The sequence below is a fragment of the Rana temporaria genome, chromosome 5 (genome assembly GCF_905171775.1).
Source record: "Rana temporaria chromosome 5, aRanTem1.1, whole genome shotgun sequence".
Lineage (NCBI taxonomy): Eukaryota > Metazoa > Chordata > Amphibia > Anura > Ranidae > Rana > Rana temporaria.
The window spans coordinates 410,158,214-410,180,650 of record NC_053493.1 but is presented as its reverse complement, the minus strand read 5'-3'; the positions used below and the strand labels follow the sequence as shown (position 1 = coordinate 410,180,650).

General features: G+C 46.2%; 1 protein-coding gene across 20 annotated transcripts in view; it reads left to right on the top strand.

Annotated features, from left to right (window-relative positions):
• Positions 1 to 22,437, top strand: part of PTK2 (protein tyrosine kinase 2) — a 458,969-nt gene that overhangs the window by 414,908 nt on the left and 21,624 nt on the right. For all 20 annotated transcript variants that reach the window (XM_040355020.1, XM_040355019.1, XM_040355017.1 and 17 more), the window contains 3 exons: positions 2,449 to 2,511; positions 12,724 to 12,763; positions 15,166 to 15,272. In XM_040355020.1, coding sequence (XP_040210954.1) covers positions 2,449 to 2,511; positions 12,724 to 12,763; positions 15,166 to 15,272 — 210 coding nt within the window. The remainder of the gene's footprint in view (positions 1 to 2,448; positions 2,512 to 12,723; positions 12,764 to 15,165; positions 15,273 to 22,437) is intronic.

The window sequence follows — 22,437 nt, the reverse complement described above, 5'->3', positions numbered from 1 at the left end:
GCGAACATTTGTCCGTTGAAAAAACGATAACAATTGTCCAATTGAGCATACAGACGGTCGGATTGTCCGTTAAAACACGTCCGTTGGACCGTTGTTGTCGAAAAGTCCAATTGTGTTTATGGGCCTCAAGTATCACGTTTGTTGTTCAACCACTTGAGAGCCGCACTATAGACGAAAGACGTCTACAGCGCGGCTCTCAACTGTCGGGTGGACGTCCCTGGACGTCTTCCTGTTTACATTCCCCACCCCCGCGCGCGGCGGGGAAAAGCTGTGCCCGCCGTGTCACGTGGTGCCGATGCGTGTGCCTGGCGGCCACGATGTCTGCCGGGTACTCGCGATTGGCAGTTACAGAGCCATGGACGTGGAGCTCTGTGTGTAAACACAGAGCACCACGTCCTGTCAGGGAGAGAGGAGACTGATGCTGTGTCCCATGTACATAGGGACACAGATCGGTCACCTCCCCCCACAGTAAGAATCACTCCCAGGGAACACATTTAACCCCTTCCTCGCCCCCTAGTGTTAACCCCTTCCCTGCCAGTGACATGTATACAGTTATCAGTGCATATTTATAGCACTGTTCGCTGTATAAATGTGAATAATCCCAAAATGGTGTCAAAAGTGTCCGATATGTCCGCCGCAATATCGCAGGCCTGACAAAAATCACAGATCGCCGCCATAACTAGTAAAAAAAAAAAAAAATGTCATAAATCTATCCCCTATTTTGTAGGCCCTATAACTTTTGCGCGAACCAATCAATAAACGCTTATTGCAATTTTTTTTATTTTTTTTATTTTACCAAAAATATGTAGAATGCGTATCGATCTAAACTGAGAAACTTTTTTTTTTTTTTATGGAATATTATAGCAGTAAGGAGATACAACGCCGTATCTCCGGATACGCCGTCATATGTCTGAGTTGCGGGGTCGTATCTATGCGCCTGATTCATAGAATCAGTTACGCATAGATTTCCCTAAGATCCGACCGTCGTACCTTAGGCTGCATATTTACGCTGGCCGCTAGGTGGCGCTTCCGTATATTTACGCAAGGAATATGCTAATTGGGTATATACGGCGATTCAGAAACGTAAGTCCGGCCGGCGCATTTTTTTACGTTGTTTACGTTAGGCTTTTTTCGGCGTATAGTTACCCCTGCTATATGAGGCGTATCCTATGTTAAGTATGGACGTCGTTCCCGCGTCGAGTTTTGAAAAATTTACGTCGTTTGCGTAAGTCGTTCGCGAATTGGGCTGGACGTAATTTACGTTCACGTCGAAAGCAATGACGATTTGCGGCGGAATTTTCGAGCATGCGCACTGGGATTTTTTCACGAGCGGCGCATGCACCGTTCGTAAAAAAAAAATCAAATGCGCGGGGTCACAGTTAATATACATAAAACAAGCCCACATCATCCACATTTGAATTAGGCAGGCTTACGCCGACACGTTTTTGTTTTTTTGTTGTTGTTTATAGCACAAAAAATAAAAACCGCAGAGGTGATCAAATACCACCAAAAGAAAGCTCTATGTGTGGGGAAAAAATGATAAAAATATAATTTGGGTACATTGTTGTATGACCGCGCAATTGTCATTCAAAGTGCGTCAGCGCTGAAAATTGGTCTGGGCAGGAAGGGGGTTTAAGTGCCCAGTAAGGAAGTGTTCGGGGGGAAAAAAAAAATGCCTCTAATATTTTTTTAATGCTGACCTGCTCCTTGTGTGAGTTTTTTAATGACGGGTCCCCTTGAAATATCAGACTGCGTTGTATCTAACGAATCACCTGCCATCTAAATTCCTGTAAACAACCCAAGCAGGACAGGACTGTTTTTTTTTTTCCCTCGTTGATACATAAAAACTCTCCCCTGATTGGACGTTACACTACAAATCTCAGACAGAAGCTTCAAACTATCTTTTGTGCTCCTCTAGCCGGGGACATAATTTATGATCTGTGCACGTAGTCAAGTCATCGCTCTCTCTCTCTCTCCTCCAGTTCTTCCTGTGTAATAAAGAGAAGAGAAAAAAAAAAAAACCTTGTGCAATGCTAAAAAGATTCAGTAATTGGCCCCACTTCCACTCTGGTGGCTGCAGCCAAGCCGCGCACACCAGAGCTTTCCTCTCGCAGGAAACTGGAATTAATGCATCGCCCCGTCTCCTGTTTACTCTCAAGACACTTTCCGGGAAATCTGCGCAGAGAAATCCTAACAACATGCAAGTGTTCAAGTGCTGCGTGGGCCGGATGGTAGGATATTTGGGATCTTTTTTTTCTGAGGCTGGATCTGCCCTCGGCGGGCGCTTTGCGTTCTCTACCTTAACGGTTTCAGACTTGCAGGAGGGAGGATTGTGCAAACCATTGCTTGGCTCTTTTTTCTTTTCCTCCTGAGAAGGTTGTTTTGTTGGAAGTTGTTTCTCATGTTTTCCTGCCAGTAACACATCTATTTATCTCTACTTGTTTCCAGAAGCCCGATGTCCGGCTCTCCCGGGGCAGCATTGAGCATGTGGATGGCAGCATACAGTGTCCGGTAAGATTCCTTCTATAGACTTTTAGGAAAACCTGTTTTGTAAGTCTGTGTTTTTTTTTTTTTTCCTGGGGAACAGCTGTTTGCTGTCTGACACTGCCGGGGAAGGGAGATGGTTCAAATACCTTTCCGAAAAGAAAGCCTCCAGGCTAGAGAGTTCAGAAGCAGCTGAGTGAGTGGAAGGGTACCCCTACAATGAAGCAAGTCCTGTCTAAGGATGAGCACTGGTGTTTTCGCATAGTACACGTGCAGAGCCCGCCACGAAGCGTGCACGGCGATGCGCTAATCACAGCCAGGGAGGCATTTCTCGATCTCTGCAGCTGAGTATCGGGACAATGTCTCCCTGGCTGTGATTAGCGCAGCGCCGTGCAGACTTCCTGGCGGGCTCTGCACGTGTACTATGCGAACACGCCGGAGCTCATCCTTAGTCCTGTCCATGGAATAACTTTCAGGCTGGGTTTACATATGAGCCACATGCGGCTCACAGCAGGGGTCCGGTGCTTCCTCGTTCACCATTTCAGGTCCCATTTCAACCCTAAAAATGGACCAAAAGACGCATTCAAAACACACCCAACCCGTTTCGGAGATGTGTGAACCGGTGATCTGACGATATGGTTCCTCCTATCGATATGGTTCCCGTCTTGGCGCAATCGGAGCCGACGGAAATCACCGAACCTCCAGGGCGACGTGGAATTTGCTGTAAGTGGCTGCGCTCGCTCGGCCTCCTGGCTCTTTTTGTTAACATCCTCCAATCCACAGGGATATTAAGGAATGAGCCTGGATCCCGCCCGAGGTTCGGAGATTTCCGTGGGCTTTGTCTGCGCCTGCGCAGTCAAGCAGGGAACCATCTCGATAGGGGAACCAGATCGACAAGACACCGGCTCCATAGAGAGCCAGTCAAAATCTCCTGCTATTGCAAACCCAGCCGCAGGGTTTTCAGTGGTTTGCATCCATTGTAATTTTCCCTTGCCAGCCGCACACATGAACAACCACTAAGTAGATGTGCGAGCATAATTCATTCCAGAAACATGCTTGTAATCCAAAGCACTTGTATATCAAAGCATTTTTTTTTTACAGGGTATAAAAGAGAAGAGAGGCACCTCCTAAGTGTAGCAATAAGTTGCTAAATGTTGTACCTTCATTAAATGTAACCATATTGCTGCACTTAGAGGCTCCTCTCTTCTCTTTTATATTCAGTTGTGACATGACGCTACTCTTATATCAAGACATCGCTTGTATATCGAGGCAAAATTTATTCAGACATTTTGCTTGTCTTGCAAAACGCTCTCAAACCAAGTTACTCTCAAACCAAGGTTTTACTGTAATTTACAGCTGTCTGATAAGGGACACATTGCCACCTGATATACAGTCTACTAATCCAGCACTGCTTCCCTCTGTACTAACTGACAAGAAACACACTGTCCGCTTACATACTGATCTAGCACTGCTTCTTCCTCCACTGTCTGATAAGGGACACACTGTTACCTTATACTGCATACAGCTTACTCATCCAGCACTGCTTCCTCCTGTACTAATTGATGTAAGTTTATATACCGCATACTGACTCGGCTCTTCTTCCTCCTGTACTATCTGACAAGAAACACACTGTCTGCTTACATACTGCTTCCTTATCCAGCACGGCTTCCTCCTCCACTATCTGACAAGGCATACATTGCCACCTAATATACAGCCTACTGATCCAGCAGTGCTTCTTCCTCCTCTATCTGATAAGGCACACATTGCCAGCTGATATACAGCTTACTGATCCAGCACTGCTTCCTCCTCCTCTATCTGACAAGGCATACATTGAAACCTAATATATAGCCTACTGATCCAGCAGTGCTTCCTCCTCTATATGATAAGGAATACATTGCCAGCTGATATACAGCCTACTGATCCAGCATTGCTTCCTCCTCCACTATCTGATAAGGCATACATTTCCACCTAATATACAGCCTACTGATCCAGCAGTGCTTCCTCCTCTTTCTGACAAGGCATACATTGCCAGCTGATATACAGCCTACTGATCCAGCACTGCTTCCTCCTCCACTATCTGACAAGGCATACATTGCCAGCTAATATACAGCCTACTAATCCAGCAGTGCTTCCTCCTCTATCTCACAAAGCGCACACTGTCACCTAATATACAGCCTACTGATACAGCGCTGCTTCCTCCTCTATCTCACAAAGCGCACACTGTCACCTAATATACAGCCTACTGATACAGCGCTGCTTCCTCCTCTACTATCTCACAAAGCGCACACTGTCACCTAATATACAGCCTACTGATCCAGCGCTGCTTCCTCCTCTACTATCTCACAAAGCGCACACTGTCACCTAATATACAGCCTACTGATACAGCGCTGCTTCCTCCTCTACTATCTCACAAAGCGCACACTGTCACCTAATATACAGCCTACTGATCCAGCGCTGCTTCCTCCTCTACTATCTCACAAAGCGCACACTGTCACCTAATATACAGCCTACTGATCCAGCGCTGCTTCCTCCTCTACTATCTCACAAAGCGCACACTGTCACCTAATATACAGCCTACTGATCCAGCAGTGCTTCCTCCTCTATCTGATAAGGCATACATTGCCACCTAATAGACAGCCTACTGATCCAGCACTGCTTCCTCCTCCACTATCTTTTAATGCAAACATTGCCACCTAATATACAGCCTACTGATCCAGCAGTGCTTCCTCCTCTATATGATAAGGAATACATTGCCAGCTGATATACAGCCTACTGATCCAGCATTGCTTCCTCCTCCACTATCTGATAAGGCATACATTTCCACCTAATATACAGCCTACTGATCCAGCAGTGCTTCCTCCTCTTTCTGACAAGGCATACATTGCCAGCTGATATACAGCCTACTGATCCAGCACTGCTTCCTCCTCCACTATCTGACAAGGCATACATTGCCAGCTAATATACAGCCTACTAATCCAGCAGTGCTTCCTCCTCTATCTGACAAGGCACACACTGTCACCTAATATACAGCCTACTGATCCAGCGCTGCTTCCTCCTCTACTATCTCACAAAGCGCACACTGTCACCTAATATACAGCCTACTGATACAGCGCTGCTTCCTCCTCTACTATCTCACAAAGCGCACACTGTCACCTAATATACAGCCTACTGATCCAGCGCTGCTTCCTCCTCTACTATCTCACAAAGCGCACACTGTCACCTAATATACAGCCTACTGATCCAGCGCTGCTTCCTCCTCTACTATCTCACAAAGCGCACACTGTCACCTAATATACAGCCTACTGATCCAGCAGTGCTTCCTCCTCTATCTGATAAGGCATACATTGCCACCTAATAGACAGCCTACTGATCCAGCACTGCTTCCTCCTCCACTATCTTTTAATGCAAACATTGCCACCTAATATACAGCCTACTGATCCAGCAGTGCTTCCTCCTCTTTCTGACAAGGCATACATTGCCACCTGATATACAGCCTACTGATCCAGCACTGCTTCCTCCTCCACTATCTGATAAGGCATACATTGCCAGCTGATATACAGCCTACTGATCCAGCAGTGCTTCCTCCTCTATCTGACAAGGCATGCATTGCCACCTAATAGGCAGCCTACTTATCCAGCAGTGCTTCCTCCTCTATCTGACAAGGCATGCATTGCCACCTAATAGGCAGCCTACTTATCCAGCAGTGCTTCCTCCTCTATCTGACAAGGCACACACTGTCACCTAATATACAGCTTACAGATCCAGCACTGCTTCCTCCTCCACCATTATCTGACAAGGCACACACTGTCACCTTATATACAATCTTCATTGTCATTAGACTTTAACAACACTGACCTGTTCAAACAATAAATTAATATGTGACTATAATGACATATCACAGTGTAAATATCCACCCCTTTGCAGTGAGGACCAATGACGGTGCTGAAAAATCCCCGGTATGTGAGCAGTGCTTTGGCATTGTTGGCATGCCCTGTGCCAGGGAATCTTTGGGTACTGATGCTTAAGAATGAGACACCCGTCCGCAAGCTCTCCCCAAACATTGATCTGTACAAACCATATGACCGGTGCCAACAAATTGGTCACATAGCAGGCACTATGATGATTCCCATTTTACAACCGTAGGTAACATTTATGGGATTCCCGCTACTGTCCCATTACTTTAGGGGGATACAGATTTTTTGAGGCCCGCTTTATTAACCTGCCACCTGATTCCCCATTGTCTCGTATTCATTGCTTGCAGAAAAACTGTGTTGGAATGAATAACTGACCGGCTTCACATCTTTGGCTCCAGTAAATGGAGAGATTTATTATCTGGGTCTCTCTGTGGACATGTCATGTTTCCTGTCAGTGATAGGAATACAGCTTGCAGCATGTCGGTGCATTTTTTTTTTTCATGGTTCTTCGCTCGCGGTGTTCGTGGTTTCTTGGGTGTTGCCTTTGCATTTCCTTTGAACTGTGGAGGTGTCGGCTTCTGGATACTCTTCTATTAATAAACTCCAATACATGCGTTGGGTACCTTCCCACCGCACATCTCATTGCTGTCTTATCATATGCTTTATCAAACACACTAAAAGGACTACATGCCCCAGATATTATCGTGTACCACATTTAACATGAATACTATCTATATAGCCCCCTTTCCATCCCAGCCCAGGCATCCCTTTAATAGGGTCTGATCGCCTACGCTTTCACCGCCCAACGTATGTTACATTGCCGGCAACAGGTTAAAGAATATCTCAACCCAAGAACAAACATTTATTTTGCTGCTGATGTGGCTGCATTTGTTTTCCTTTTTTTAAGTTTAAAGTAGATGGACTTGTGTCTTTTTGACATCCAAAGTATGTAAGCCAAGTACAATTTGTATAATTATGTAAAATACCTGTTGATATTGCCAGTGCAGTGAGCTTGTGACTTCCCGTTAGATGAACTAAAACCTTGAAGTGGAGTTCCACCCAAAAATGAAATTTCCGCTTTTCAGCACTGCACTGGCAATATCAACAGGTATTTTACATAATTATACTAATTGTACTTGGCTTGCATACTTTGGATGTCAAAAAGACACAAGTCCATCTACTTTAAACTTAAAAAAGGAAAACAAGTGTCACATTTGCCACCTTTCAGGGGAAAGGAGGGAGCTGATACCTGTGTAATACAGGTATTTGCTCTCACTTCTGGGCATAGGTCACCACGTCGACCTACGCCACGTCTGGCGCCTTCTCCCCCACCCACACTGTCTTCTGCTGTCATCTGGGAAGTCCCAGATGACAGCAGGGACCAGTGGGATCGCGCATGCGCAGTAGAGAACCAGGAAGTGAAGCCTCAAGGCTTCGCTTCCTGATTCCCTTGCCAAAGATGGCGGTGGCTGCACCTGAGAGCCGAGGGACAGATATTAAAAGTCAGCAACTGCAGTATTTGTAGCTGCTGGCTTTTAAAAAAAAAAAATGTTTTCGTCAGAACTCCGCTTTAAGACCCCTTTCACACTGAGGCAGTTTTCAATGGGTGCTTTCACACTGTCGGCGCACTTGCCGGAAGTTCGGAAAAGTCCTGCAAGCAGCATCTTTGGGGCGGGTATATAGCGCTCCCAAAACCCCTTCTGCCCATTGCAATGAATGGGCAGTGCTTCCGAAAACACCTGAAAAGCGCCTCGGAAGCACCGCAACACCGGAGTTTTTAACCCCTTCTTTGGGGTTAAAAGTGCTCTGCTAGTGTCTGAAAAGCATCGCTAAAACGAGCAGCACTTTACCGCGAATGTGGCAGCGGCCCCAGTGTGAAAGGGGTCTAAACAACGTCCCTTGCCTTCTAAACTCTCCTCTGTAAACTGCAAATCTCCCTGGCGCCCCTAATGTAATGGAAATGAGGAGACTAGGATGTGTTTGTAGTCCAAATCAGAGGCGCAGTCTAGGGTGACAACGTTGCGCCCTCCTTGGATACAGTTGAGTGAATGTAGCCAGCCTAGGACAGGAAGTGCTTTTGAATAACGCTAGGGTCACACTTATGGGATTGTTGTGGCTCACGTTTTTGCTGTACCTGTTGGAAAACCAAGGAAAGAAAGGTCCCTGCACTTTTTTTTTTTTAAACTGCAGTCGCAGGAAAATCAAATGGCGGTTTTGCACCATGCAATTTCCCACACCTGCAAATGCACTGCGTCTTTAGTTGCACAAGCGGGGTGCCATTAAGAATGAATGGCAGCCCCGCACGTCTGTAAAGGAGCGGCGCTTTTTAGCTACAGGTGGTTGCGGTTGCAGCAACAGGTTAAATTCCAGCAACCACCCACCCAAATATGGGAAGGGAGTCACCGCTCTAGGTGGGTCTAATAAGCAATTAGGAACTTCTCAGGAAACCAAGGGTGCTGGAAATGCACTAGATCAATAGAAATAGAAATGCATCACAGGATACAGCCAAAGAATCGGGAAAAGAAGCAGCCGACGCGTTTCACACTAGTTCAGTGCTTAGTCATGACTAAGCACTGAACTAGTGTGAAACGCGTCGGCTGCTTCTTTTCCCAATTCTTTGGCTGTATCCTGTGATGCATTTCTATCGATTTTCCCAATAAAGACTTAAGAAGAACTTAAGAAGTTCTTCAGGAGTGCGGCTGTCCATCCCTTTTGAAATTTTCACAACCCACCCAAATATGGACCAAGCCACCCCATGGGTTAACAGTACACCAATTATTACACTGCATGATACTAGCACTGTCACGTTTTATTATCCTACTTTTGCCAGCTGGATTAGCTGCACTGTAGCACGTTAATTTTGATGTCAATATTTTTTCACATTGTCATTTTGATCACTAGACAGACTGTATCCGGTTAAATCTTGACAAGTGGGTTATGTTCCTGTTTACAGGAGAGGTCCTCTCCTGTGAACAGGAACCTAACCCACTTGTCAAGATTTAAGGAGCTGTGTCCGTCCATGGACGTCAGAGAAAAGGATTTTATGGTGAGTACAAAAAATCGTATTTTTCCAAAAGTTAGGCAGCAACCGCCAATGATTTTCTTAGGCATGAGTTCGATTTTCTTAACTTTCTACAGCGGTAGAATGTTGTATTTGAGAAGAGGACAGGAGTTGATGACCTTAGAATTCCAAAAATAGAATTGTCTGTTTGTGATTTGTAGTGTAAATTCTCCTCTGCGCGGTCAGCTGGCGGTTGCGCTCGGTTTTTAGGCCTCTGTAGTTTGGTGAGCCTTATTCCCTGAGATGGTAAATGGAGCAAGTCACATAAAAGATTTCAGTATTTAAAAGGGCCCGTCTTGGGAGCATAGCGACAGACAAATATTTCCCTGCTCTCCAGATTCCATTCCTGTCCCATGAAATCCTCGACCTCCCGATTCCCGAGACGGAGCGCGGATGAGGGAGACCTCTCTGTTGAATGCCTGTGGTTGGAAGACCATGAAAGGGAACTTGGATGAGTCTGAGGTTTAGATAAGATGACTGCAAAATTCCAACATGAACCCCCCCCCCCCTTCCCCTCCCCTTGTCCCAGCATAAAATACTCCAGCCACAGAGATCTTGTCACTGCCGCAGCCAAAGCAAATTTTTCTTTTTTTTTTTTTACTGGATCGCACTTTATACTTCAGCGTCAAGGGTGAAGAACAGCCGCCCTCAAATATAAACACCGGATAGAATGGAGGCAGCTGGAGGGGTCACCACACTGGCGGATAAAGCACTGTTGTTGGGGGGGCTGCATTTTACTCCGTTTTAAAGCTTAAAGGCAGGGGTCTCCAAACTGCGGCCCGAGGGCCAAATGTGGCCCTTTGCTAGCCTTTATCTTGCCCTTGGGGCACTATTCCTCCCACTGACACCAGCAATGGGGTACTATGTTTTCCACTGATACCAATGATGGGATACTATTCCTCCTACTAATACCAATAATGGGGCACTACTCCTCCTACTGACCACCAACCCTGAGGCCATATTTATTCTCACTGATGCTGGGCTAGGGACATTTTCTACCCCTGCTGGCCACAATCCGGCCCTCTCAAAGTCTGAAGGACAGTAGACTGGCCCTTTGTGTGAAAAGTTCGGAGACCCCTGCTTAAAGGGGTTGTAAAGGTAAAAAAATGTTTCCCTAAATAGCTTCCTTTACCTTAGTGCAGTCCTCCTTCACTTACCTCATCCTTCCATTTTGCTTTTACATGTCCTCATTTCTTCTGAGAAATCCTCACTTCCTGTTCTTCTGTCTGTAACTCCACACAGTAATGCGAGGCTTTCTCCCTGGTGTGGAGAAAGCCTCTTGAGGGGGTCCTGACTCTCCTGCTCGCCCCCCTCCCCCCTCAAGAGGCTTTCTCTACACCAGGGAGAAAGCCTCGCATTACTGTGTGGAGTTACAGACAGAAGAACAGGAAGTGAGGATTTCTCAGAAGAAATGAGGACATTTAAAAGCAAAATGGAAGGATGAGGTAAGTGAAGGAGGACTGCACTAAGGTAAAGGAAGCCATTTAGGGAATTTTTTTTTCCTTTACAACGCTTTTAAATGTCCTTATTTCTTCTGAGAAATCCTCACTTCCTGTTCTTCTGTCTGTAACTCCACACAGTAATGCGAGGCTTTCTCCCTGGCGTGGAGTGTCGTGCTCGCCCCCTCCCTTGGACTACAGGAGAGTCAGGACGCTCACTAACACACAGCTCCTTTCTCTATCTGCAACGTAGAGAGTGTCCTGACTCTCCTGTAGTCCAAGGGAGGGGGCGAGCACGACACTCCACACCAGGGAGAAAGCCTCGCATTACTGTGTGGAGTTACAGACAGAAGAACAGGAAGTGAGGATTTCTCAGAAGAAATAAGGACATTTAAAAGCAAGTGAAGGAGGTAAGTGATGGAGGACTGCACTAAGGTAAAGGAAGCTATTTAGGGAAAAAATCTTTTACCTTTTCAACCCCTTTAACCCTTGTCTCTAAGGAAGGGCAAAAATAATGGAAATGCCCATTACTGAAGACCTAATAAGGATTGGGGGGGGGGGGCTCATTTACAGCCGAACTCTAAGCAAAAAGTTAAATGTCCTATCTGACAAATAATTTTTAATGCTGTCTGGCCACTTTTGCGATTCATATTCCTTTTCCAGGCAGCACAGCCAGTATGAGGACACTACTTTCTCTGTTAGCCAAAAATTGGCTTTGGCTGCAGCAGCGATGAGTTTTCGGCAGCTGAGATAAGGAGGGACTGGGGGGGTGCTGAAATGTGTATCTAGTGGTTGGAGGGTGGTAAAACCCCTACAGTTAAGCTGCTTTTTTACTGCCACATCCGCTAACTTCCATCTATTAAATCTGCCCTTGTTGTTTTAACTTTGGATAGTCAAACCTTTTTTTTTTCTGCCAGTAAATCCCTTATACAGCCCACTTCCTGTTTCTTGTCTGGTCCTTAGCCAAGGCCAGTGATGGAGAACCTTGGCACCTCTTTATATTTTGGAACTATATTTCCCATGATGCTCAGCTACACTGCAGAGTGCATGAGCATCATGGGAAATGTAGTTCCAAAACATCTGGTGGTCCAAGGTTCACTATCACTGGCCTAGGCTTATGACATCATGCACAGCGCTCTCTCTCTCTTGTGAGAGTTTGCCAGGAATGGAGGAGGGACAATGAGAGCTGCAGAGCTGGAGGTGTGTGTGTGTGTGAATCCAGGAAGTGAACAGGCAGCAGCTTCAGCTGCCCACAGTTAAAATGGCTGCAGCCAGACTTGGTGGAGGGAGATTTCTGCAGCATATTTGGCAAGTACAGATCCACAGTGCATATAAAATAATATGCAAAGTGGTTGGAGGGAAGCTTCAAAATGGCCAAAGATGTTTTTATTACTAATTATGTGAGCAGACTGCAGTTCCTCTTTATGGAAACCACGGCCAGAAAAGATTGTAATGGCTTTATTGAATTTCCCCAGCAAGTGTGCAGTGAAGGCCATTTCAGTACAGGAGAGGAGCCTGCGCAAGAGGGAAGGGAAAGCCGGAGGTCCGATTTTGAAATTTTTCTCATGTACCCGTTGTAAAATGTTTTATTTCGTTTTTAGTTTTTCAGGTAACATTTTATTCTTTAACAGCAAGTTTGTAAAATGTGTATACAAAAAAAAGAAAAGAATGGGTAAACCTCATAACTCACAATGTGTGCCTTTAATATCTCCCCGGGGTTTTGGCGTGCGTTTTTGCTGTTGCGACATGAAGCAGAGTTTGTGTACGCACGTTGCTGTCTGCGCCAGAATCCTGATGGAAACTCTCTGTCTCCTTGTCTTTGCAGGCCGGGAACCAGCACATTTATCAGCCTGTTGGGAAACAAGGTGAGCAGAACGGGTCATGCCATGCAGCTCAGTGCTGCCAGTACCATCTAATATTAGTTTCTTCTGAAGAGGACCTGTCACATTTGAGAATAATACTCATCAATTACCTTTATGGCAGTTACTACGTTTTTTATTTTTGCAAGTTTTTTTTTTTTCTTTCTATATTACCAAAGCAATTGACACTCTTTACAGGAAAGATGTGTTTTTTTTTATTTATTTTTCTTTTGTTGATGTTCCATAAAATGTAGCTGTGCCTGGAGTCTGATTTTATATTTTCAGCTTGTGTAGAAGCTGTCAAGTTGATCAACTTCAGTAAACCACAACTCAAGACAATTTTGTTTTCTTTCATTTTGGGTGGAGTGGAAAAAGTTTAGAAGCTTTTTTTGTTTCAACCTCCACTTTGTCTGTCTGGTGGGATTTCCCTTAATTTGTTGGCCCGGGGACACCCTGTGAGGAACAGAAGTGAGGGGGGGAGGGGGGGTTAAGGAGAGGTTTGACGCTTGCAGAGGAATCTACAAGGTGGCAGAAAAACAGTTAGAATTCTGAAAAATAGATTAAAGGGCCATTAAAGGATACGTTCACCTTTTAAAAAAATAAATGCATATCTTTTTACAGGTAAAAAAAATGTGCATTTATTTAGATTTGTTTTATTATTGGGAGCCTAAAAAGCATTGCACCTGTGATCAGCTGATTGTGGGTGCTATGCAGGCTCTGTGTGTAAGCTGTTAAGCCGTACAGGCTCTTGCACGCCTTTGTGTGTAAGCGATTTGGTTTATGGGCTCTTGTAAGCTCTTTGTATAAGCTCTTTGGTTTATGGGCTCTTGCAAGCTCTATGTGTAAGCTATTTGGCCGTACAGGCTCTTGCAAGCTCTATGTGTAAGCTATTTGGCCGTACAGGCTCTTGCAAGCTGTGTGTAAGCGGTTTGGCCATACTGGCTCTTGCAAGCTCTATGTGTAAGCTGTTTAGCGGTATGGGCTCTTGCAAGCTGTTTGGCGGTACGGGCTCTTGCAAGCTTTTTGGCTCTTGCAAGCTTGGTGTGTAAGCTGGTTGGCCGTACTGGCTCTTGCAAGCTCTATGTGTAAGCTATTTGGCGGTACGGGCTCTTGCAAGCTGTTTGGCGGTACGGGCTCTTGCAAGCTGTTTGGCGGTACAGGCTCTTGCAAGCTGTTTGGCAGTACGGGCTCTTGCAAGCTGTTTGGCGGTATGGGCTCCTGCAAGCTGTTTGGCGGTACAGGCTCTTGCAAGCTGTTTGGCAGTACGGGCTCTTGCAAGCTGTTTGGCGGTACGGGCTCTTGCAAGCTGTTTGGCGGTACGGGCTCTTGCAAGCTGTTTGGCGGTACGGGCTCTTGCAAGCTGTTTGGCGGTATGGGCTCTTGCAAGCTGTTTGGCGGTATGGGCTCTTGCAAGCTGTTTGGCGGTATGGGCTCTTGCAAGCTGTTTGGCGGTACGGGCTCTTGCAAGCTCGGTGTGTAAGCTGGTTGGCCGTACTGGCTCTTGTAAGCTCGGTGTGTAAGCTGGTTGGCCGTACTGGCTCTTGCAAGCTCTATATTTAAGCTATTTAGCCATACTGGCTCTTGCAAACTTGGTGTGTAAGCTGGTTGGCTGTACTGGCTCTTGCAAGCTCTGTGTGTAAGCTGTTAGGGGTACGGGCTCTTGCGAGCTGTTTGGCGGTACGGGCTCTTGCGAGCTGTTTGGCGGTACGGGCTCTTGCAAGCTCGGTGTGTAAGCTGTTTGGCGGTACGGGCTCTTGCAAGCTCGGTGTGTAAGCTGTTACACATTAACAGGAAGCAATAATGAACTACTACAATGCTCAACCAGTGCCATGGTAGTTCATTGAGAACTACAAGCCGACAGCCGCAAAGGCTGCCAGTCCTTGTAGTTTTCAATTCACAGAACTCTGTGAATGAGTGACCCAGCTGGCAGGGCGGAGCCCCGCAAGGCCATGTTCCATGTTTCACCCTGAATTTGGGTGTAACACGTTACAAAAGGTGAACTTATCCTTTAAGTAGTGGATGTGTATGGATTATTTTTGGAGAACAAGGATATCATTTAGTATCCCTTTAATTGCTGCTGCCGGTCACTAATGGGCGTGATTTGCAGCAAGTTCGCTATTTCATCACTTAAGTGCAATTTGTCGCTGCTGGGGTTTAAACTATGCTACAGCGTTGGTTTGCTCTGCTACCAGTCGCTCGCTCTCAGCAATTTGTAGCCAAGTTTATAGACGTGAATGCAGAGCAGTTGTTGGTGAGCTGATCACTAACCTGAAACGTCACTCAAACTCCATCGCTGAGTTACAGATCTCTGTAAAAGTCAGCGGTCCCATAGAAAAAAATAAAAATGATTGCAAATAAGTTACCCATCCGACACAGACCCACGTAATGTTATTTTGTTGTCTGTTCAGATCACTCTGCTCCACCAAAGAAGCCCCCCCGGCCGGGCGCCCCCAGCCACGTCGGTAACCTGGCCGGGCTGAACAGTCCCGCGGACAGCTACAACGAGGGTGTGAAGGTAGGAAAACGCACGACTTGTGTTTAGCGGTATTGATTGAGGCATAGTGTGAGAATGAGCTTCACTGCCATTCGTGGAATCTCCTCCTACGTGTTATGTGACTCGTCTTGGAGCGTTTTCTGTCTTTGTGTGTCGTGTTGGTTGTATTGTTGCAGAATGTGTTACTTCATGATGAGTTCAAGAACACACCAGTCAGAAATAAAAGCAAAACAAATCAACATTGGAACACGTTAACACAATGGGGGTTATATACAAAAGGCAAATCCACTTTGCACTACAAGTGCACTTGGCAGTGCAGTCACTCTAATAGGTGGATTCAGGTAGGCGGGCGCATAGTTGCGGCGGCGTAGCGTATGGCATTTACACTACGCCGCCGTAAGTTAGCGAGGCAAGAACATGATTCACAAAGTACTTGCCTGCTAAGTTACGGCGGCGTAGCGTAAATCGGGCGGGCGTAAGCGCGCATAATTCAAATTCGGCTGAGGGGGGCGTGTTATATGCTAATGGAGGGTGACCTGACGTGATTGACGTATTTTACGAACGGCGCATGCGCCGTCCGTGTACATATCCCAGTGTGTATTGCGGCAAAGTACGCCGCACGGTACTATTGGTTTCAATGTGGACGTAAATTACGTCCAGCCCTATTCACGGACGACTTGCGCAAACGACGTAAAATTTTCAAATTTTGATGCGGGAACGACGGCCATACTTGACATTACTATTCCAGCTATTTGATGGAATAACTTTAGGCCTGAAAGTGCGTTACATAAACGGCGTATCTTTACTGCGTCGGGCAAGCGTACGTTCGTGAATCGGCGTATCTACTCATTTACATATTCTAGGCTGACCGCAATGGAAGCGCCACCTAGCGGTCAGCCTAAAAAGTACACTTTAGGATACGACGGTGTAAGACACTTACGCCGCTCGTATCTGAGCCTAATTTAAGCGTATCTGGTTCCCAGAATACGCTTAAATTTGCGTTGGCGCAGATTCAGACTTAGGCTGGCGTATCTACTGATACGCCAGCCTAAGTCAGTCTAAATCCACCTATTTATCTGAGGGGAAGCTCTGCTGATTTTATCATCCAATCATGTACAATGCCGCTTTTTATTTTCCTTGCATGTCCCCCTCGGATCTACAGCGACTGCACTTGTAGTGCAAAGTGGATTTGCCTTTAGTAAATAACCCCCAATGACCGTGTATACAGGCTGCATTCACATCTTGCTATTTTCGGGACAGTGCTTTTTGGACTGTCCTATTATTATTATTATTATTATTATTAATATTATCATTACAGGTATTATATAGTGCTGGTATTAGTTATACTGTAGTTATATAGTGGGCTGACAATTTATGCAATGCTTTACCTACTGTTCATTTACATCAGTCCCTGTCCTCAAGGAGCTTACAATCTAATGTTCCTAACTCACGTTCATACACACACTCTATGGCTCTATGGAATCCAATAGGAATCAGTTGACCTACCAGCATCATGTCTTTGGAGTGTGGGAGAAAACCCAGAGAACTCAGGGTAAACCTAAACAAGCACAGGGATAACATGCAAACTCCATGCAGATCATGTCCTGGGATTCAAACCGCATCTTTCCAATTCCTGCTGGTCACTGAGGCAGCCTTTTATAGTGATGGACCAATAGGAATGTTTGTAGGATTGTTTGCTAACCTTGGACCTCTCACTAGAGTCATAGCAGGTTAACCACGTTACTCTTGTGATTACAGGCACCACTAAACTGGATAATGGACCCCTGTGTCACCTAGTCAGCTTTCTAGATAGTTTAGTCACTGCTGCGCTGCATAAACTGTTGGCGCCATATAAATCCTGTATAATAATAAAAAAAAAAATGCAGTAGCACGGGCAAAGCAGAAAGTGCACTTTAATGGACGCCCTACCAACACCTTATACAAGGGGTAGACACCATCTACCCTCCAGCTGTTTTGAAACTACAAGTCCCATGAGACATTGCAAGACCCTCACAATCCCAGGCATGACTCCTAGAGGCATAGGCATGATGGGATTTGTAGTTTTACCACAGCTGGAGGGCAATGGTTGCCTACCCCTGCCTTATACCTTAAATTCCCTTTACTCCCCAGCTGCTCTGTTACGCCACCATACCAAGTACCTCTGGATATGGGGAAGCATATGACTTGCTCTCCGCTCCATTCTACCACCATACCTAGTACTTTTGGATATAGGGGAGCATGTGACTCCCTCTCCGCTCCATTCTACCACCATACCTAGTACTTCTTTATATGGGGAAGCATATGACTTGCTCTCCGCTCCATTCTACCACCATTCCAAGTACCTCTGGATATGGGGAGCATGTGACTTGCTCTCGTCTCCATTCTACCACCATACCTAGTACTTTTGGATATAGTGGAGCATGTGACTCGTTCTCTGCTCCATTCCACCACCATACCAAGTACTTTTGGATATTGGGAGCATGTGACTTGCTCTCCGCTCCATTCCACCACCATACCAAGTACTTCTGGATATGGGGAGCATGTGACTCGCTCTCTGCTCCATTCCACCACCATACCAAGTACTTTTGGATATAGGGGAGCATGTGACTCGCTCTCCGCTCCATTCCACCACCATACCAAGTACTTCTGGATATGGGGAGCATGTGACTCGCTCTCCGCTCCATTCCACCACCATACCAAGTACTTCTGGATATGGGGAGCATGTGACTCGCTCTCCGCTCCATTCCACCACCATACCAAGTACTTCTGGATATGGGGAGCATGTGACTCGCTCTCTGCTCCATTCCACCACCATACCAAGTACTTTTGGATATAGGGGAGCATGTGACTCGCTCTCCGCTCCATTCCACCACCATACCAAGTACTTCTGGATATGGGGAGCATGTGACTCGCTCTCCGCTCCATTCCACCACCATACCAAGTACTTCTGGATATGGGGAAGCATATGACTTGCTCTCCGCTCCATTCCACCACCATACCAAGAACCTCTGGATATGGGGGTGCATGTGACTTGCTCTCGTCTCCATTCTACCACCATACCAAGTACTTTTGGATATAGGGGAGCATGTGACTCCCTCTCCGCTCCATTCCACCACCATACCAAGTACTTCTGGATATGGGGAGCATGTGACTCGCGCTCCGCTCCATTCTACCACCATACCAAGTACTTCTGGATATGGGGAGCATGTGACTTGCTCTTGGCTCCATTCTACCACCATACTAAATACTTTTGTATATGTGGGAGCATATGACTTGCTCTTCACTCCATTCCACCAGCATAACCAGTACGTCTGGATAGGGGGGAGCATGGGACTTGCTCTCCTGCCACCCACATGACTGCATTGGTGCTTGGCTATTGGCCTCTCAGACACCCAGTATTGTCATAGAGGAGCATGCTGCACATATTTAGTTTAGATTTTCCTGCATACTGAATTTTATTTTTAATCCAGCATTTGATCCTTCCTTTTTACCTGAGATAAATGGACGATCAATGTCTTCCTCACATTACTGGACTTGGGAACTCGGTTACCTTTGCAGTGACAGGTCAGGAGAACGGCGGAGGCCAGCTCCAGCACAGTGTAGAAAAAACTGCAATCCAAGCACAGAGATTGAAGCCTTCCAGCTGTTCCAGAACTCTATTATTAGCCACATTTCTGCTATTTACCAAGCAGCAGGAAAGGCCTCGCAGTAGCACATAACCCGGGGTACACAGACGTCAGTGATTTTCCATGGAAATTTGTCTGTGGAGTCTTTGGCTTGGAAGGCTTTTACTCTGCGATTCTCCAGGAGCGAGCACTGCCTTGACCATTCGCAGCAGCCTTGTTTATGTGAGAAATCTAACAGGCAAGATGCCAAGCCGCAGATTGTGTGCAGATCAATAGCAGCTGTGATGCAAAGCCCCAAATACAGCTGGCCAAGAGGCTGCTTGAATCGGAAAATCGGATGTCACAAAGGGCAGTGGCCTCGAGGGTGGCCGTGGGCAAGCTTCGGTGCTGCAGAGAGAGAAGCATTGGGCCGGATTCAGGTAGAATTGCCCATTATTTACGGAGGCGCAGGGCAACGTTTTTGCCCTGCGCCCCCGCAAATTTGCTTCCGCTGCCCTTGATTCACGGAGCAGAAGCTCCGTGAATTGCGCCGGCGCTAGAGCACGCAATTTAAATGATGCCGTATGGGGCGGGAATCATTTAAATTAGGCGCGTTCCCGTGCCGATCGTAGCGCGCATGCTCCGTCGGGAAACTTTCCCGACGTGCATTGCGGCAAATGACGTTGCAAGGACGTCATTTGCTTCAAAGTGAACGTGAATGGCGTCCAGCACCATTCACGATTCACTTACGCAAAGTACGTAAAATTCGAATTTCGCGACGCGGGAACGACGGGTATACGTAACATGGGATGCCCCTGCTAATAGCAGGGGCAGCCTTGCGCGAAAACCGTCGTACGTAAACGACGTAAATTGCGTACGCAGGGCTCGCGCAACGTTGTGAATCGGTGTTAGTATGCAATTTGCATACTATACACTGAGCACAACGTGAACGCCACCTAGCGTCCACCGCAAGAATGCAGCCTAAGATATGCGGGCATAAGAGCCTTATGCCGCGCAGATCTTAGGCTGCAGTCGGCGTAACGAGGTTCCTGAATCGGGAGCACTCGTTACGCCGGGGCAAGTAAGCAATTGCGCTGTGTAACCTATGGTTACACAGGCGCAATTGCTTCTTGAATCCGGCCCATTATCTGTAAACCTTTGGATGGTGTATGCAGCTAGAGGAGGTGCCCCCAGCTCTGCCAAAAAGCAAGGTGCCCTCACTCTGCCAGGGACATTCTGATTGGACAGTGTTTGGCGTTTCCTGGTTGCGCCAAAGCTTCCCCATTCCATCTTGCCATTGAAGCACATCATTATAGGCGTGGATCAGTGGGAATGCTTACTATCCGGGACCTCTCAATAGATTTGTGCACCTAGGATGAGTCGAGGGCAAAGGAAGTGGGATCTGCTCGCTGTCCTGTACTCCCTATGTGCTGCATTTATTTTTTGGCTGTGAAGGTCAGGAGAGTTTTTTTTATTTTTTTTTATATTTTATTGAATTTTATAATTATCAACAAAATTCCATTAACGGAGCATGTACAATAATATAATATAAATAGATATTCTATTAACAGAACATGTACAATAGTATAGTAGAAAAAGGCGTAATCATTCAGGAAAGTAACTCTTATAAATGTAAATGAAAATAGATAACCTAGCAAATTGTAGGATAAGATTATGTAACATGAAGTGTCATAATAATAGCTTCATGGCAGCTATTTGACGACAAGTAATTGAGAAATTAAGTCATCTATGAAGAGAATAGAATTGAATGAACCTATAAAGAAATAGAAAGTTAATGTGTTGTAGAATAGCTGGGGGAATAAATTGGGCTAAACCAAGGCCAAGTTCCTTCTCTTGGCTTGATCTGGTGCGAAGGTCAAAAATCCCAACCGTTCAAAGCATCGTCTATTACAGTTGGTATATCAGATAATTAACAAGAATAAACCTAGTAGAGGGGATATGGCGCAGAGGGGAGAGAGACTTGTCCAAGGGTACCAATGGTTAGAGAGTCGGGTGAAGTTAATCATAGTAGCGGGGCCTCTAGAGTGTTGTGATGCACTTGGCACAATACCTTAATGCATGGTATGCATACAATAGGAAAACCAGTGCAGCTCTGCACTGTTGTTTTCCTATACAAATACCATGTGGGATCCCTTTTAGAAGCTGGAAATCACAGTAGTAGATACCACTACTACACTGCAGGTGGTCAGCTGCCATTCAGAGAACACCTTGCATTTTCTCAGTGAATGCAATGCATTCTCTGATTGGACAAGTTGGAGAAAATCACTTCACTCCCCCCTCCACCTGGTCCAGTCAGAGAACGTTGTGCATTCATTGGGCAATTGCAAAGGCTTCTCTGAATGGCACCCATGTCAAGTGGCCAACCTTCTGTGTTCAGAATGCAGCAGGGCAATGAGCTGCGATTGGCACTGCGCTGACAAGCCATTCACCTCTGCAGCTAGGGGTTCGGATCCCGGTCTCAGCTACATGTGAATTGAGTTTGGTGGTCTCAGCCCGGCTCCCGGTGGGTGTGCTATGCGAGGTAAGCCTGCGCTTAGTACGCCCACCCCCTCCCACAAAAACCACCACACTTACACGCACTCGAAATTGGGTTAACATGCACGCACTTTGACCACGCGGTCTCTAGAAAGAGAGGCGAAGGACTAACGGGGCTGGTTGAGCGGGCTAGATCCTCTCGCTCCCTTATAGGGAGTCCCTCTGCCCCGTTGGGCTTCAAAGCGGAGCAGGTAGGGCGGGCTGTGTGGGAGGACCCCCTCACGCACCCGCCATTGCCACCCGGGGCATGGAGAAAGATGGCAGATTGCCTCTGCCTCTGGGGGAGGCCTGCCTACTCCTGCAGTCCGGCTCCTCTCTAGAGTACACGCACAAAAATACACTAAAAAAATAAAAATTTCAAAAAAAATAAATAAATAAATAAAAAAAAGAATGCAGCAGGGCAGTCACTTGAACTTGGAAGCTAGTGGAGATCACTGGAGTAGCAGTGGAGTTGATAGTGATAGCAGTTTAATGAGTACAGTGATTTCCAGCTTCCAATGGGATCCCACAGGTATTGTATATGCGTAGTTACATTGGACCAAGCTGGACCAATGTAACTGTTAAAATTGCCATACCTGGAATCCTTCTTTATGTTCTCTTGTATTTCATATTGCTCATGTTTCAGCCATCGTGAGTGAAGGAAGTGTTGGAAATGAAGACTCCAACAGTGTCTTGATACTTATTCCAAGAATAGAATAGTCATGTCAGCTCCTGATCATGCCGTGTGCCTGGGAGTGAGAATCACAATACTGGCTGAACAGAATTTACATACATGCATGTTCAGTTGTCTGTTTTCGCCGATCTCCTCGACACAGTTGATGGTGATTGGTACCAAGTCCTTTTTTAATGCGGTGATATGACCTACTGGAAAAGTCCCTCCATGTTTTGAAAATTACTTTTATGGAGACCATAAAATTTCATCGGGTAGTTTGCTTTTTATTTAACGGCAAGATTCCAAAACTAGATGTATATACATGCAAGGCTTTACCGCCGACATGTGGAAATCAGCAATAGTGAAGGAGCTC